Source organism: Mugil cephalus, chromosome 1 (assembly GCF_022458985.1).
Source record: "Mugil cephalus isolate CIBA_MC_2020 chromosome 1, CIBA_Mcephalus_1.1, whole genome shotgun sequence".
Lineage (NCBI taxonomy): Eukaryota > Metazoa > Chordata > Actinopteri > Mugiliformes > Mugilidae > Mugil > Mugil cephalus.
Genome location: NC_061770.1, coordinates 48,810,920 through 48,828,765, shown reverse-complemented (window position 1 = coordinate 48,828,765; position 17,846 = coordinate 48,810,920). Strand labels below are relative to the sequence as shown.

Genomic DNA, 17,846 nt, shown 5'->3' with positions numbered 1-17,846 from the left:
TTTATAATGGGGGGTCTCCCGTCAATGGCCCTGACAATACAACTGGAGCGCAGGAGCACATTGAAAGCGTTGTGGGGACTTGTGCGCAGAGGAGCAGTGATGGTGGTTTCCACAGGATATAAAGCAGTTGAGGGAGCAGAAACAGTACAAGAAGCAGCAAAAGAGGCTGTTAAAAATTATGTCAAATATATTGTTGATAAAGGACAAGAATTATTTAATAGCAAGACAAAGCTACATTTTAAATAAGGTGAAAACCTCAGATGAGCTTTTGTAGCTTTTGACATTACTGTTGAACACATGACATGTGTCCTTGGAAATGTGGAAATGGAATCTCCTGAATCATCCTTTTGAAAACACATTGTAAACTTTATACATAAATCATTAACAGCTCTGTAACCTAAATAATATCATTCAGACCAGGTGTCTCCTGATTATATTTGATTTTTTTTCTCACAGTTTGAGAAAATCTACATAAATGGACTGCATTTTATTGATTAGTGATCCCAAACATACAAGAAACTGTTTGAATGTTGAAATGATTTCATGATTTTCTTATTTTGTTTATTAAGATTCATTTTTTTGTTAATCAGATCAAGGTTGTTAACTTCCATGTACTTCCCACCACTTAAAACCGTGTGAACTAGTTAGTTAATCATGTTTGAGTGATTTGTTGGTTATTTTCTTTCTGTTTCCTTCTTCTTAAAGTAGTGAACCAGGAACCATTATGTCTTGTTTCCTTGTTTCATTTCCTGATCAAAAGTTAACCCTGTGTGTCCTCCAGAGGGTTGAGTGATGTGTTCTTTTCATTATATCATCTAATAACAAATATAATCCAGACTATGATCAGATCTACATAATTCCTGTTGTTTTCTTGTAAATATCCCATCCCCTCTAACATAAACTGAGTTCCTTTGCTTTAATTTCATTCTCTTTTTTGTGTGTAGGTTGGATCAATAAATATTCTCTTTATAGACCACATTCTTGTCCCATGTTTTCCTTTGGAGTACAGACAGACAACATTTTAACAGGTAAAACTACTTCAGCAGAATGCAGCATGACACAGGCATACACACAAAAATGAACTCACAAGGTGTTGACCTGGCCTTCAAATTCACTAGATCCCAAACTGATCAAGTATCTGTGGGATGATCCACAGAGGCCCCTCCCCTCAACCCATAGGACGCAAAGACCACTAACAACATCCTGTTACCAGACACCACAGGACACCCTCAGAAGATCCATGTCCAGTCTCTGATGAGTCACTACTGTTTTGTGGGCCCAAGGGAGACCTACGCAATATTAGGAAGGGTCATAATGTTATGCCTGGTCAGTGTGTCTGTATTTACAATAAATGAACTGAAACAGGTGCTGGGGGTTGTTAGCGTTTGTATTTTCAAAAATTCAGCAAGGTAAATATGGTCAAAAGGACTAGACACACTAAAAGCCAGCCAGAATCCTTTCCGTAACCCTTTATTTTTTTCCATTTATTTATAGTGCAGGCATCTCTCTCTCTCTCTCTCTCTCTCTCTCTCTCTCTCTATTGCACACACACACATACACACACACAAGGCAGACATTTTGTCCTGATCTCCCTCATCAAGATGAAATGTCTGCCTCAAACGAAACAAGAATTAAACCTTCGTTTTAAATAAAATACGTTTAATGTGCTGATTAAGGGTAAAGGCACAGTTAAACATTTTAGACTGAACGTAAATGTCAGTATTTGTAAAGCGTATCCGTGTGGTGCATGTGAGGGCTTTTGAAAACACATTGTAAATTTCATATATAATTCATTAACAGCTCTGTAACCTAAATAATATTATTCAGGCCAGGGCTCTCCTGATTACATTTGATTTTTTTCTTACAGAGAAACTTACTTTCTCTGTAAGTTTCACTTTTAGAGAAAGTGAAACTTACAGACACACAAGCACACAAATCTCTGATGCTGCAGTACATTTCAACAAGCTCTAGATGGACACACGGAGCAGTGTTTGATTTTGACCTTCTACATCCCACCTTCACCTCAACATGACAGAACACACAGCACACAATGAGTATCAGTACTTTAGTTTCAACAGTGATTATACCAATATATCATTTTATCAGTAGAATTACGTTTCACATACTATCGTACCCTCAATACCCCACAGTCTTGTTAGAAGTTTGTTCAGGCTGTACATGCAAGTGGTTTGACCTAAAAGTTAAAACTGGCTCAACTATGTCATAATATTCATCAAATATTTGCTTTTTACATCTTCAAATACATAAAGGGTAATAAAGTGTTCATAGACGACTTAATATTTTTCAGCTTTTAATTTGATCCTGCTTCCACGTTGCATGAATAAACTTATTACCTTTACTAGGGCAGGTATACACAGCAATACACAAAACTTTATTCACCTCGTACTGGCTTCCAGCGTGTTCATCAATACTTCTGCAAGACAAAATTAAAACTTGTTCTTGCTGTCCATTTCAACTACGTATTTAATGTATATTGGAATATAGAAATAAGAGTGCATGGACCTTGTCTGTTCAGTTAGCCTTGGCTAATTAACATGTATCAACCCTTCACAAGTTAACTCAAATGATACTGATGCTTTGTCACCCTTCATTATGATTATATAAATGCTTGTAATGCTGATATACACACTTCTAAACAAGAATCAAAATAATCCTAAGATGCTACAGATGAATGTCGCCTACAGTTTGGTCTGAGAAATCAGAACACAGGAATCCATTCTTTGGTGACCTGCACAGGTTTCAGACGTCATTCAATCATATTCTAATGAAAATCATCATTATATTGATCATTGGTCAGATTACACAAAGGCTCCATGAAACAATGAATGAAAGGGGTTGTAATTCCAACGACAATGGCTCAATAAACTGTGTCTGAAGGAAACACAATGAAAAAATGTCTGCATTTCTAATGAAACCCACAAAAACTGTCCCATGCTCTCAAGTTTCCATCTGTGTATTTCCACAAGAAAGCTGGGACGTGGCTGCATGTGGCTGCATGTCGGCAGTAGCTCCATGATGTTAGCCTTTCTAGGTTAATCTCAGTGTGTTAATGGTTGTATTTTGTCTGATTTGTTCTTGTTTTTTCTGTGCCTTGAACCAAACAAAATGGTTTTTGGACGTTTTTGTCTTTTTTTCTGGACTTTTTGTTTTTGCTTGTGTCATTGGTCGTTGGCTGCAGAGTTTGGCAGAGCGGCCCTTGTGTCCGATGGTGTGTTTCAGAGATCAGCTGCTAGCACTGTCCGTGTCCCTTGAGTTGACCGGAGTGAGACATGAGAACCTCAGGAGAAGCGCTGGGGATGCCAGGCTGGAGTTGGAGGTGGAGGAGCGGAGAAGGAGGTGAGTCTGTCCTCATGGGGAACGTGAGGTCTTTAGCAGCAGGATCGATGGACTGTGTGTGCTTGGGACCCAGAGGGAGTGTGTCATGAGAAATGCTTGGAGACCTGATTCATAGGAACACTAGGACCACGGTACGTCTGTCCCCATCTTCAGACTCTATGAGTTGACACACTCAATGGCACGATCTATGCCGCTGTTGCTATGCAACTGGCCAAACAACCCCATCACCTTGGACACTGTTTTGCCAACTACTTTTGTACATTTGTTCATAATGCTAATTCTGTAAATTTGTCTTTATTACACTGTTTATTTTACTAGATAATATATATTTTTTATCTTGTATTTTTTATGAGCGTTTACTTTTATGTATAACGAAGCTACGTTGACAAAGTAATTTCCCTTGTGGATCATTAAAGTCTGTCTAAGTCTAATATCCATAGTCCACCACTAGGCGGCAGTGGCCAGCCAGGGAATGAACGGGAATGCAACTGAGCTGATCATGTGATTCATGGGCACCATGTTAGATGCATCTAAACAATATTAATCCATAGAGAAGCAATAACAGAGAATAAAATTGGATTAATAGTTAAAATATAAATAAAAATGACATGCCTATGGCTGCAGAACACGATCGGACATGGGGAAACCTCCACCGCATCCCCAGTGAACAAAAATGGAGAAAGTTACGGGAGCAGATTAAAAGGAAGAACCGTCGATGTCAATTTCTCTCTTTGACCTTTGACATTTTAGATTGGAAAAATAAAGTCATACCATCATTAATGTATACCTTGATCTCAAAAATTCCCAACATTGCTTTACAAATAAATGAAGTTACCGAAGCCTCATGCTCGTCTTATGCTAGCTAGTTATCTAGCTAACTAAAGGCTTAGAAAAATAGCAGTGTAAGACTAAATCTAAAATGGCTGCCAAAAACACAACTAGTTACAGATGAGTTTAAGAATGTCTGCATGTCAAAAAAAAAGACAAAGTCAAATAAAATAATGCTCTGTCTGCTTCATCATACATACAGTAACTGTACATCAAACTCTTGTACCTGTGGATCCTCAGATTCATTTTCCCTTTACTTGAACAGTTCTCTCTTATGTGTGGATAAAAAAGTTGTCAGATGTCAAGTAGGGACCTGGTCACTCCTACCATTGACAAAATTGTCTCAGTGAACTACAACACCTTAACAGACAGAGTCACAGAGCTCATAAACAGGTGGACAGAATTACCTATTTCTATGACCGGGGACATCAGTGTTTTGAAAATATCAATTTTACCTAAGTATTTGTATCTTTTCCAATCTAGTCCACTCTGCGCCCACTTTCTTTTTTCCGGTCACTTGAAAAGCTCTTCTCCTCCTTCATCTGGAACAACAGGCGTCCCAGGCTCAGGCTCACATTGTTATATCTACCATACGATAGAGGTGGATTACAGCTACCAAATCTTATGTGGTATTTATTGGGCAGCTCAAATCAGAGCAGGAATATTTCATGTTGTGAAGGACCATCCCCCAGCTTGGGTTTCAATAGAATCTCATTCAATTAATATTCCTTTGAATTTATATACTGTATATATTCAGCCAACAAAAACAAATTAATCAAACACACCAAAACTTTGTGACCTCCAAAAATGAAAAACCCTTATTCAACATTTGTTTTCTGGAAGCTAAAAGATGTATAGCCTGCTTGTGGAACAGTGATAAACCTTGTATTACATCACAGTGGTTTACAGTGATGTCTTTCTACTTGGATGAAGAGAGCGACAAGCTACACCTCAAAAAATAAGCTTGACAAGTTTTGGAAAATCCAGAAGGTTTTCTGTAATTTCCTCGAGAAAAATGACATTGAAGTAGATGGCTGGAATGATGAGCTGAACTGAAGATTTATCCATCTTTTAATTTTATCTTGGTTTAGTATACACATTTTATTTTCATTTATTTTTCTTTCTACCACCATGATTATTATACGTGCACTGATACTTGGCTTTGTGGTTATTTTTAAGTTATTTATTTATAAATTTCATTCTCATCATTATTATTGCTATTTTCATTGTAGTTTCTTGTATGTGCCCTCTTGTTCTATGTTGTTCGCCATATGTAAATTAACAAGTATGCAACAAACATACAGTATGTTTACAAAAAAAAAAGTAGGGACCTGGTGCTGTCCCGGTACTCACCGTCAGGTCGATATTTGAATACGGAAACACAGAGTTAAAGAGTCAAACAAGGGATCCACTGACAAATGTAATTTACATGGTGTGATGGGAAACTAAGAGAGACGGAAGAACAGACCTCCTGGAAAAACTAAACATGTCGCTGGACTTTGAACTAAACATATCATGTTTGCCAACTTGATGCTTTGTAGCTGCCCCTGAAATGTAGTTTATAACAGTTCAAAGATACAGATTAATGGAAACAGTTGACGTCACAGCACAGGCGCCGATCAAGTCGGTTTTATTTATTTTATTCAGTTAATCTACTAAGGAGCTGATCACCATGTTCTACACAGCAATAATTCAGTACCCTACAGATAGGAACTGTAATTACACAATATGACCACTAGAGACCAGATGAATACAAACAATCTAAAGCATAGGTCTTCAACAGGTGGTCTGCAACCCCCCAAAGAATGAATACTTGAACCTGTGTATTATTTGAATAGCTTAATATTGAATACAAAATGATGATAGTAATGTGTATTTATCAATAGCACAAGGCTGAGTGTAATAAAGAACACATATAGTGGTTTAGGGTCTTCAATGAAAAACACTGAAGACCCTGGTTTAAAGTATTAATATTTGATGGCGTTTATTTTGGTGAAGCCCCTGGTGTGACGTGTCCAAAGTCCAAACTGAAAATACACCATAACCATGTCACAGCGTGTTATGCGCTGATAGAGATGGGATTTATTGAAATTAAAAATGAAATATTTGCATGTTCACTTCCCAGTGCATGTGTGAAAGTAAAAGGTTTCTGAGCAGACATTAGCTTTCTTCCACCAATGTGTGTCTGCAGGAAGAGGAGATTCCTGCAGTTTAAAACATTTAGTCAAAATCTTTCTTAATAACCTCACAGAAAAAAAAAACTTATTTAGAAATCTAGCACATGTAACTGTATATATTTCTACTTAAGTATATAAGCAATAATTATATATTATAATTAACTCACTGGTGTTTAAGAAACAGACACACACAATCTACAATACAGAGAATTACAATAAAATAAATGAAAGCAAATTCACACTTACTAATGTATAACATGTACACCGATCAGGCACCTTGTGCTGCTCTTCATGTTTTTTTTTTTTGGTCATGACAGACTGCATTCTACATGTCAGATGTGTCATTGCTATGGGGTGTGTCTGGTCTGGTCTGGTCTGGTCTGGGTGGGTGGGTGGGTGCTACGTGTCTAAGTAAGATCCACATGAATGAATACCAGGTCCAAACGTTTCCCAGCAGAACATTGTGTTGTCACAAGATGATCAGTGTTATTTACTTCTGCTGCCAGTGGTTTTAATGTTATGGCTGATCGGTGTATAAATGATGTGTTTCATTTTGTACTTAGTCGTTCCTGAATTATAACAATTAGATTAAATGATTCTATTTATGATATTTTTTACTTCACAGCAAACTCCCATACATGTATACCTTCACTAACTGAAGTATGACCTCTGTGGTTCATCTCTCTCTTAGTGTTTAGTCAATTCATTTCCTCTACGTCCTCTAATCTCTACATTTTCTAGAGTAGTAAATGTTACCAATGAGTAAATGTTACCAGTGAGTAAATGTTAACAATGAGGTTACTTAGAACAGATGAAATTAAACATCTCGTTATCTTGTTTTTTGACCCACTGATGTTCTCCTCCTGTGTCCATGGCTCCAGACATGTCACAGTCATTACTTTCATCTGAGGCCCAGTTCTTATAGTTGACTACCTCACAACTGCACCAGAACCAGAAATCCAGAAAGCAAGAGTAGCGCAGTCCCAGCCAGACAAAAGGGGTTGAGGCCTTCTTGGCTCTCTCTTGAACCCATCTCTGCTGGTGAGGGTTAGTGATGGAGACCAGGTCATTGTAGTTGTCTCTGCAGTAATACAAGGCTTCCTCCCAGGTCTTATTTTCTTTGATCAGGATCACTTTATCTGATATGAACGAACAGAGACCTTTTAGATGAATTTGGACACCAGACATTCAAATGCCACAAAAATCTCACTGAAAATCTGGATCATAACTGGACTCTAAATTCAACTGTGAATTTGTGTATTTCAGCTCTGTGTGTCTGATTCTACTGTGTTTTTATCTTGCAGCCTGTGGTTTGCAGTACTATTATTACTATTGTGCTGCAGCGACACATGTATTTTGTGTTATTTTGATCAGATAGGCTAGGCTACATAAATAAGGATAGGCTACAGTAGAATTACCACCTTTCTGAACCTGCTTTCAGGAAAAACATACTTCCTGTGTCACTAATGTAATGTAATGATATGTCAGGTGAGTGTACACCGATCAGGCCAAACTGAATCAATAATTGTTATAAATTCAGTTTCCTGTGCTCATCAAAAACAAGACAAGGTGAAGTGAAACTCACCGTCATAGCAGAAGAACTTTTTTCTCTTATCACATGTGTCAGAGCCCCATTTCCCTGTTTCCTTCACAGTCGCACACTTGTTTGTCAAAGTACCAGATGTGTCATTAAAACTTTCCCAGTTTCTGAAGGAGAAATTGTTTCCATCTGACCACCTCCAGTTGTCCCTGAACAGGCCGATCCAAATGTTACTTCTAGGCTTCCTCTTGTGGATTAATTCTTTCTCTTCTAGTTGTGCGACTCCACTTATCAGGTCTGTGTAATTTTCTCTGCAATAGCTCTGAGCGTCCAGCCATGTCAGTTTGTAGTCAATGAAATGGAATGTTTTATTGGGCAGCTGGGTTTCTGTGGAATAAACAAAGGGCATCATTACCACCTCTGTTCAGATGTCATGTACTATTTTAACCATATCAGACATTCTTAAATGACCTCTCTGTAAAAATGATGATGGCGTTGTTTTTTTGTCGTACTCACCATCGTAGCAGACAAACTGTTGTAGCTCGGCACAAGGAAAATCCTTCCATTCGTCTGGGGCATCCATCACCACACAGTTCTCAAGCCTCCCACCTGTACCTTTGTCATTTGGCTCACCATTAAGCCATTTTGTCTCATTGAACTCCACCCCAGGTAGAGACCAGTGCCACATACGTTCCTCTTTTCCAGCGATGCTGTGCAGACCAATCCAGGCTTCGTCTGTGAATTCATTACCTCGAACTTTGAGTCTCTCCACATCTGACTGGTCAAACACAGAGGCCAGGTCTGAATAGTTGTCTCTACAGTACTTCTGGGCTTCTTCCCGGGTTGTTTCCGTATCAATGAAGTTGTACTCGTAGAGCCTACACAGAACGAATGAACACTGACCTAAAAACAGAAAAATGGTTCTTTACATAAAAATCATGTATACAGTTACAGTTGGGTCCATTCATGTCAGGACATAGGTATACTTTGTTAATATTTAAGCTGTTTGTCAAAACATCATGGTACAATAGTGATTACGGGCTTAAATGACAGACCCTCAAATCTTTTCTGAATAATTGAATACTTGACTCAGAAGTTGTTTCAGGTACAGGATAAATCTTCATCAGTTAAGGTTGGATTTGATACCATGTGTGAATGAAAGAGCGCTCAAAGAGCTCTCAGTGCAAGTGAAACAGGTTACTCCTAGGCCGTAGGAACAAAACACACTAGTAAAATAATAAAATGACAATTAAAAAAAAACACTGCTGAGTTCCACAACAACACCAGTCAGTGATCTCAAGATTATTTTCTATTGCAAAGACAAGTCCCTTCACTACTAGGGATGGATAACGTTGATGTTTTATCTGCTACTGGTGCTGAATGGAAAACATACAAACTTTATTCAAAAACGCTGTCTTTATATCTTTAGGGCATTTTGTGATATGCAAGTTTAACAGAATATTAATTCAAATAATATAATTACAACTAAGACAAAACAGTGGTATGGGCCTACAAGCAAGTACAGTCAAACTTTTGACTGTTTCTCCTTAGGCATTTTGAAGGTTCACTTCCATCCATGCAGGTGAAAAACTGACACGTGTAGCATCAGCACAGTAATAGAGTTAAGGGGGCGGTAATTAAAAATTCAGTGGCATCGAAATGGTGGTGGTAAACTACCTCAGCAGCCACAGCTGCTCTGGGCAAGGCTGACGCAAACATGGCCGCCAATCCACGCCTACAACTTCTCTGACCACAAACATCACTCACTCGCAGTCATACACCAGGGAGCTTACACATGAGGTCAAAGTGGATTAAGTGTCTTGCCCAAGGACACAACAGACGGACTAGAGATAGGGCAGAATCGACCTGCCAACCTTTCGGTTATTGGACGACCGCTCTACCTCCAGAGCTGCTGCTGCCAGTCGCACTGCATGAACCAGTGTTTGTTGATAATGTGACAGAACCCAGAGGCAGGTGAATATTTCACTGGTGGATATTCAGTCAAATGAAACAAATGGAAGGTGCACTTCAGGAACATACAGAATTAACAAGACTAACAAGACTAACAAACAAACAAACAAAAACTGAGGGCATCTGCAGCAAATGTTTACAGCATTGCAAAATATTGGTTGGCTGTATTAGAGATGAACAGGAGGACACTGATCAGAGACTTTGTGGAGTGGCCCCAGGCAAACCACCTACTCCTGAATGTGGACAAGACCAAGAGCTGGAGCCCATCACCATCCAGGTGTGGAGGTGGAAGTAGTGGATCCCTACAAGTACCTGGGAGTCCACATGAACAACAGTCTGGACTGGAGGGACAACAGTGATGCTGTGGTTAGGAGGGCCTGAGTAGACTCTACTTCCTGAGGAAGCTCAGGTCTTATATGGTATTCAGCACGTTGTTGGAGTCGGTGTACCAGTCTGCTGCCAGAACCTTGTGGTTTACTGTGGTTTTGTTGGGGGAGCAGTACCAGCAATCAGTAGGATTGACAAACTGATCCGAAAGGCTTATTCGTGTCAATGCTCCTCCCTTCATATTTTTACACCGTATCGTTTCTCCTTCCTATATATAGAGGGCATTGTTTTTTTCCTGCAGATTTGTATGCAATTTGTACTTTTATTTTACTTTATTATTATCTAACACACAACTTTTTTGTACAGCTGAGCTACTGTTACCAGGCGTTTTTCCTTGTGGCTCATTAAAGTCAAAGTCTAAAAGAGCAACACAGGAATCAATTATCTGGTGACCTGCATGGATTTCAGACTTCATTCAGTCATCGTCTGCAAAGGCTCTGAATTCAGTCATGTGAGTTATTATACAAACCAGAGGCGACGACCTGATCCACTTACCCATCAGAATGAGCAGAAACAGATTCCCCCGCATCATTGCTGCTTAGATGAAACTGATATTCTCAGTCTGAAGTTACCCAATGACAACGGCTCAATAAACTGTGTCTGGCTGAAAGAAACACATTAAAATCACACATTAACACACATTAACCCCCCCCGCATACTGGACAACTCAGATCAGACAACCGGCTCCACAAAAACGAACAAATAAACCGCCTCATTTTTCTTCCCTGTGTAGCCGACTACAACAAGAAGCTGTGAGGCCACAAGTGATAATGTTAATATTTCAGAAAGAAAACACAGGTCGTTCTTTGATCTGTTTAAGAAAGCCTGGTAAAAATGAGGTCACGCAAAACACAATTATGCCCTATCTGCTCCATCATACATGGAATAAATATACATGATCGTACATCACATGATTATAAATAACAACAGAGAATAGTAACTTACATCCTCCGATTCCTTCTCCCTTCCCTGGGATGGTTCTCATCGATGTGTGGACAAAAACAACTGTCAAAAATCAAACACTAGCCGAATACTCTCCAAGTAGTTTACATAAAGCCTGAATATGGAAATACAGGGTGAAACATTACCACACAGTGGTTCTCAACCTGTTTACAGTGATGCACCTTCTGTGATTTTTTTTTTTTTTTTTTGATTGGTGATTCTAAGTGTGAGTGGTTGTCTGTCTCTCTGTGTAAGACCTGTGATGGTGACCTGTCCAGGTTGTACTCAGCCTCTCGCCCGATGACAGCTGGGATAGACTCAGTATTAGATTGGCATCTTAAAGTTGTACTGTCAACATTGTTGAAACATTGAAAGCTGTTGCGTTCAGCTAGTTGCTTTTGCACTAACATTTTAGTGAGACCCTTGGGCTTGTACATCACTGACAGTCTTCGTCAGTCTTGGTTGCAGGGAGGAAACGGCTGTGCTCGAGCTCTTCTCCAGGCACGGTCTCTTTCTTTCTTCTTGTTTTGATCACAGGCAAAGGGTAGCAGCTGCCCCAAAGCCTTCTGACCCAGGTCACGGTGCTCCTGCTTCACACGCATCCAAAACTGTGTGAGAGTGGATGCGGCAAACTCCACCTGAAGGCTGCGGCCTGATGGCACATCCAAGAGTCTCTCCTGATAAGTGACAGGCAGCCTGCTTCTGTTTGCTTCAGACAAAAGAAATGGGCGTCTCACCCAGTCCAGCTGTGCAGATTTCTCCTCTGTGCCGGGAAAGTAGGAATAAAAATCTTTAATCGAGTTTGTCAAATGCTGTGATGGACTTGACAGGAGCTCTGTCCACATCCTCACTAGAGAGGAAGTGATACACCTGAGGAGAGCAGGTGAAATGTCCCTGTGCACAGGCCCTGCTCCACAGGAAGACACACACCTTGTCCCACATGTTTAAAATGGTGGTGTCCTTGCCCTGTAGAGACTCACATAATTATAAACAAATTTATCAAAAGAGACCTCGACCCCTTACATCATACATTTTACAGTCGACAGATGGTATGGACACAAAGGAAGGAAACATTACTTAGTAATAGTAGATGCATTGATGTCACTGGATGCATTTACCAAACAGGTCCACATGTCCTGGGAGCCATGACAGTGGAGGATATTTGATCATACAGAGCGATTATTATCAGTGGTAACGTTGTTATAGACCTTTGAGCAGTGAACATACTCAATAAAACAAGAAATAGGAAGAGGGATAGGAAGAGGACCATATACTACGTAACGTAACCGAACAATCTCAAATTCCACTTATCAAGAGTTGTATGCTGCCCCCGCAACCCAATATGTAAAAAAAAGAAAGCACACAAAGACAATTGTGAAAGACAGAAAGGGGTGAAGTAAAGTTTGAACCACAGCAGAGGCTGTAGTTTATCCACCTTTCAACAGTTTGTGCACCTCCAGAAACCCACTAAGAAACCATCCATCATCAGCTGCTGTCTGCTGACATGGAGGCCGGTAGGTTGCTGGTCTATGGCTACGCTGGCTCCTTATTAGAAGGAGAAGGAACCAGCAGGTCTAAGCCATTTTCTTCAATCCATTTTTGCCAATAACTTCAAATGGACTGAAGTGGACCCCAATGTTAAAAAAGAATGTAGCCAGTTTACTCAGCAACTAATGAGCATTGGCCAAGCTCTCCAGGAACTCGCCCCTGACAACTACAGTGTCATCATACAAGCCATTAAGAAGAACGCACACATTTCATTACAGTTCACCATTTCTCAGATGCTCTTGTCACCGTCTGCTTCGAGAATTTTTGACATTTCCTAAAAACAGATTTCATAAGATTCTGAATGGAGCATACAAAGCACAGTTCATGAGTTCAAGAACAGAGGAGTACGTATGCGATAGAGTTTTTTGTTGAAGAATAAACTTTCTATAGTTCTCCATTAATATACAATGTCATAGTAGAAGTCCCTGAAATGAGCATATTAGGTCCCCTTAAAGGGAACACATATATGTCCCTAAGGGTACCAGAGCGTTAAATACAGTTGTCATGCCTCTCATTGATCAATCAATAAAGTTTGTAAGGTGTAAGATAAACTGACTGTTTAGTTCCATTCGTATCACAACTTTTTTGCACTGCATAAAATATTGATATTAGAAATGTCAGGGCAGTACCTTTGAATGTGTGAATGTATATGACTGCACCTGATAAAAGGAAATAAAAAGAAGTTAAAAAAAAAAGAAATGTCAGGGCCTACACAGTGGAGAGAATGAATATTGAAACAATACCAGCTATAATGGTATAGTTCATTGCTCGTTGTCTTCCAAAAACTGTGCAAACTAATTCTAGGTGTCATCTGACGCTCTCTCTGTCAAAAAAAGTTGCAGGAAAAAAACTTGCTGCTTTTTCTTATGGTTGTTTTTTTCATCCAGGTCGTGTGCCTGAGAGTGATGAAGAGCTGTGAGCAGCCTGAGCTAAAACAAAAGAAATTACCGTTAAAAAAACTCACACGCAACAACAACAAGCTCCAAGACATCAGACAACTATGAGGTAAAAATGAATTAAATAAGTTAAAAATGAGTTAAAAAGGAATTAAAGATGTTACCTCACCTTACCCCCTCCTTTATATAACGATAGATAAATCATAGACATAGAAAATATGTGTGCAGAAAATCCAGAAAACCCTTACGCAGTACGGTTTGAGAAGTTTAACTCGACAGACCCACGAGGGCTCAGAGGAGCACATGGTTGGATACCACAGCCGAGCTAACGAGCATTAAGACGCCGCTACAGAACATCACTTCCAGTATGAGCAATGATGGGACAACAGCGTTAAAATAAACAGCGTTACTAACAGAGTTATTTTTATCAGTAATGGATAATTTAGCTAATTACTATTTCCATCGTTGTTATTGAAAATGAAATGGGGCGGGTTGCAAACTAAAGCTGTCTGTCGGCACCTGACTTGTCTCTCAGCCATTTTTTCTTTTTTGATTGGCTAAGGTGGAGTAAGCTTTCATGATAAGCCAGAGGCAGTGTTCAGTTTACACACAAACCACACACACACACACACACACACACACACACACACACACACAACAGCTTCACACCCACATCCAACTAGCAGAGGTAAGCAGCAGAAATGCTGAATGTGGAGGAAAAGTTGGCCTTTTCAAAGTGGAAGTACAGGCATTACTTCAATATCCTTGAGGTACAAGGAAAAAACGACCGAGTCGACCTGGGTTTTTCTCTCTGACTCATATCTGCCTGTTACATTCTGGCTTGTGAAACCTGCTAAGAACAAAATACAAATTATTAGACATATTTAAACTCCACAGTGCAGGGGAGAAGGTATCACAATCCACTGTTCAAAAAAGACCCAGAGAGCAGAAATCTAGAGGCCATACCAAAAGATGCAAAGCACTCATCAGTAGTAACAATCAGAGGGCCAGATGTAAGAGCAAAGAAGTGCAGTGATGAGCCATAAAAGTTCTGGAACACAATCTTATGGACTGATGACAAGATTAATCTCTACCAAAGTGATGGAAAGGCCAAAGTGTGTAGAAAGAAAGGAACTGCTTATGATCCGAAGTGTATAAGCTCATCTGCGAAGCATGGTGGAGGTAATGTCATGGCTTAGGCGCACATGGCCAGTCTGGAACAGGCTCATTAATATTTACTGATGATGTAACTGATGATGGTAACAACAGAATGAATTCCAAAGTGAAACATTTTGCCTGCCAAATTACAGAGAAATGCATCCAAACTAATCGGGAGGAATTTTATCATGCAGCAGGACAATGACCACAAATCACACTGCCAACAAAACAAATGACTTCATCAGGGGGAAAAAGTGGAAGGTTTTAGACTGGCCAAGTCAGTCACCTGACCTTAACCCAATTGAGCATGCAGTTCACCTCGTGAAGAGGAAAATGAAGGGAGAAACCCCTCGAAAAAAACAAGAACTGAAAGAAGCTGCAGTAAAGCCTGGAATAGTATCACTATTGAAGAACCTGCAGGATGAATACAGAAGCAACCAGAACCAGGTGGCAAACTTCCTTGACACCACTGACAAAATCATTGAGGCAAACAACGGCGGTAGCTACACCAGTGAGCTGGTGGAGGATGGAGAAACTGTTATTAGCATTCCTTGGTGGAATTCCCAGTCATTAGTACTAGGGCTAGCACTAGGAGCAGCAATAGGAACAGCAGGGATAACAGCTGGAGCAGATGCAGCATCGGCATCAGCACAATCTGTTGAGTCAACCACTAAGGTACATGAGAGGTGAGAGGAGGGTAAACTGGAGTGGACACAACAGACGGGGCCATAAGTAAAGAAAACAGTCTACATTGCTAAAGAACACTGTTTATTTATGAATGCTGCAATAAAATTTGGTTTCATATTAACTAATGTAACTGGAAAATGAGAATTAACAATTAAGTTAGGTCCTCATGATCAGGCTTAAGTATATGATTTTCATTTTTTTGATCCTCTGATCTTTGTCTCACACTGTAAAATTGTTTTAAGTTTACAGTAACTAACTGGCAGCAATAATCTAGCATATTACAGATTTAAGGTATTGTGTAGTTTGCTGTAAAATAAGTGTTTAACTGTAAACCAAATACCAATATTGGTCAAAGTTTTACTGTAAAATTTACAGCATTCAACTGCAAAAATCAAACACAGTAACTTTACTGTGTTTGATTTTACAGCCATTTGTTACAGTGCATATATAATTCAAGAACCTGTCATACTGGGTATATGTATGAAAACAACAATAAATCTGTACCTTGTCAAGTTTTGGTGTCTTTTGGTTAAGTTGTTGATAACAATAAACAATAAATAACAATGAATCAGCAAAGTGTTTTGCGTGCATCCAAGTGTCTTCTTCACTAAATCACATTCATTCAGCTGAATGGCCCAACATAAATAAAGTACCACAGATCCAAAGGGTGTTGAAAAGAGGATTTGGATTACCATGACCTGGATGACTGAGAACCTTCACAGACTAGTAGTAACTAGTCTGTTTAGTAACAACTGCGACTGCATTTCAGTTCATTTTAAGCCCAGGTGACTTGATGAAGAAACAATGAAGATGTTTTACATGTGAGCATTTGTTTGTTTCTTGTTCTCATTTTGTATTAACTGGGTAAGACTACAGAGTGTTACCACTAGGCTCAAGGCCGGCAACGAAGAAGGAGGCCACACACAGAGATAACCATCAGAATAGTTTATTTAAATCAATCAAAATGATGAAACTGAGAAAATTAGTGTGAATCAGAAGAGACGGTGATGTCAGCCGTGACTGGACGGGAGGAGGATGCAGTAAGCCTGGCTGAGAGAGTCCTTTATGCCCTGTTAGAGACACAGCCCACATGTGCAGGTACATGTAGCAGATCCTCCCAACTCCGCCTAGAAGCCAACATCAAAAAAAAAAAAAAAAAAGAGAGAATGGGAGGGATCATCATCATTCTTTATTATGCCACTGAACTGGTGTGGTTGTTTGATTTGAGAAATCAAACAGCATGACTGAGTGAGAAGGGTGAAAAGAAAATTTAGATTAGAGTATCTGACAGGTATGAATTTTAAAAATGAAATAAGTTTTGTGTAAAACCAGCATAGTGTTATGCACCTAAAAGCTATATTTCTCTATCACTCTTCTAAGAAAGTACATGATAGTATAACAACCGTTGTCGTGTGTATGTGTCTTTGTGGCAGTGCTGCGTATGACTGTTTAATGCTGATCACTCCCACGGAACAAGTCCGACAAGTCCCTTGCCATAACCAAAGCAAACCCTATCCAGAGAGCAACGAGGACACACTCAGAGTTGAGACGTCTCGGTGGAACGTGAATTGAAACTGTGACAACATGGACAGTAAGTCAGTGTTATTTTCTACAGCGCTCCGTACGTACATGTGTAAATATTTGAATATTTTCATTGATCTAAAAGAGTCTTTGAAAGCTGCAACTTCCTTAATCGCTGTGGCTTCCCTGCATGCCATGCAGCTTTTTCCTTTCAATACTTTATGGTGAAATCTGCAGTTTTTATCTTTTATTATTTCCTTCAGTCACAGGCAAAGGTCCTCGGCAGCTCAGGTCTAAAAGTTAGGAAATTATGACGGCACAAATCTAGAAAAGGACTGTGTGGTATACTCAGATTTTTGTGTATGTATCATGTAATGACACATTGCATAGCTGGGATAGGTTCCAGCAACCACCGTGGTCCTAGTGTGGATAAGCGGTAGTAGAAGATGAGATGAGATATAGTGAGACATTGCATTGAACAATAGTGTTATGTGTTGCTATGCTATTTGGGAGCACGTTAGTATGTATCTACTTCATTATTAATTATATATGAATAAATGAACAAAAGCAGTTGGAAGTTATTATACATTACATAACTCACATCAAATATATATGTGTTGGATTTAAACCATTAAATTTTCTGTTCTGCAGATCATACGTTAACATGATAGTGAAACCCCACCCGTTCAGATTGCTTTGCATAGTGAGTTTTAATATGATCTGCACTATCTAAGAGATTATCAGACACACTGAAATATGCCAAAGGACCAGCGGTAATCTATGGCAAGAGGAGGAAGTTTCTATAGCAGTGAAAGTTACTGTTCAACCAGCTTA

The 17,846-nt window shown here is 39.5% G+C and overlaps 1 protein-coding gene across 1 annotated transcript; it reads right to left on the bottom strand.

Annotated features, from left to right (window-relative positions):
• Positions 1-7,160: 7,160 nt before the first annotated feature.
• LOC125013118 (macrophage mannose receptor 1-like) lies at positions 7,161-10,789 on the bottom strand. Its single transcript, XM_047593503.1, has 4 exons — positions 10,756-10,789; positions 8,419-8,805; positions 7,948-8,289; positions 7,161-7,501 (listed from the first exon to the last, which is right to left on the bottom strand). The coding sequence occupies exons 1-4, from the start codon at positions 10,787-10,789 to the stop codon at positions 7,161-7,163; spliced, it is 1,104 nt and encodes a 367-aa protein (XP_047449459.1).
• Positions 10,790-17,846: the final 7,057 nt, after the last annotated feature.

Bases quoted from the DNA above. Each gene is read 5' to 3' on its own strand.
- LOC125013118 (XM_047593503.1), bottom strand. From the start codon at position 10,789: ATGCGGGGGAATCTGTTTCTGCTCATTCTGATGG. The intron at 8,290-8,418 runs GTGAGTACGACA...TTTATTCCACAG, and splicing joins ACAGTTTGTCTGCTACGATG to AAACCCAGCTGCCCAATAAA. The intron at 7,502-7,947 runs GTGAGTTTCACT...CGTTCATATCAG, and splicing joins AAAGTTCTTCTGCTATGACG to ATAAAGTGATCCTGATCAAA.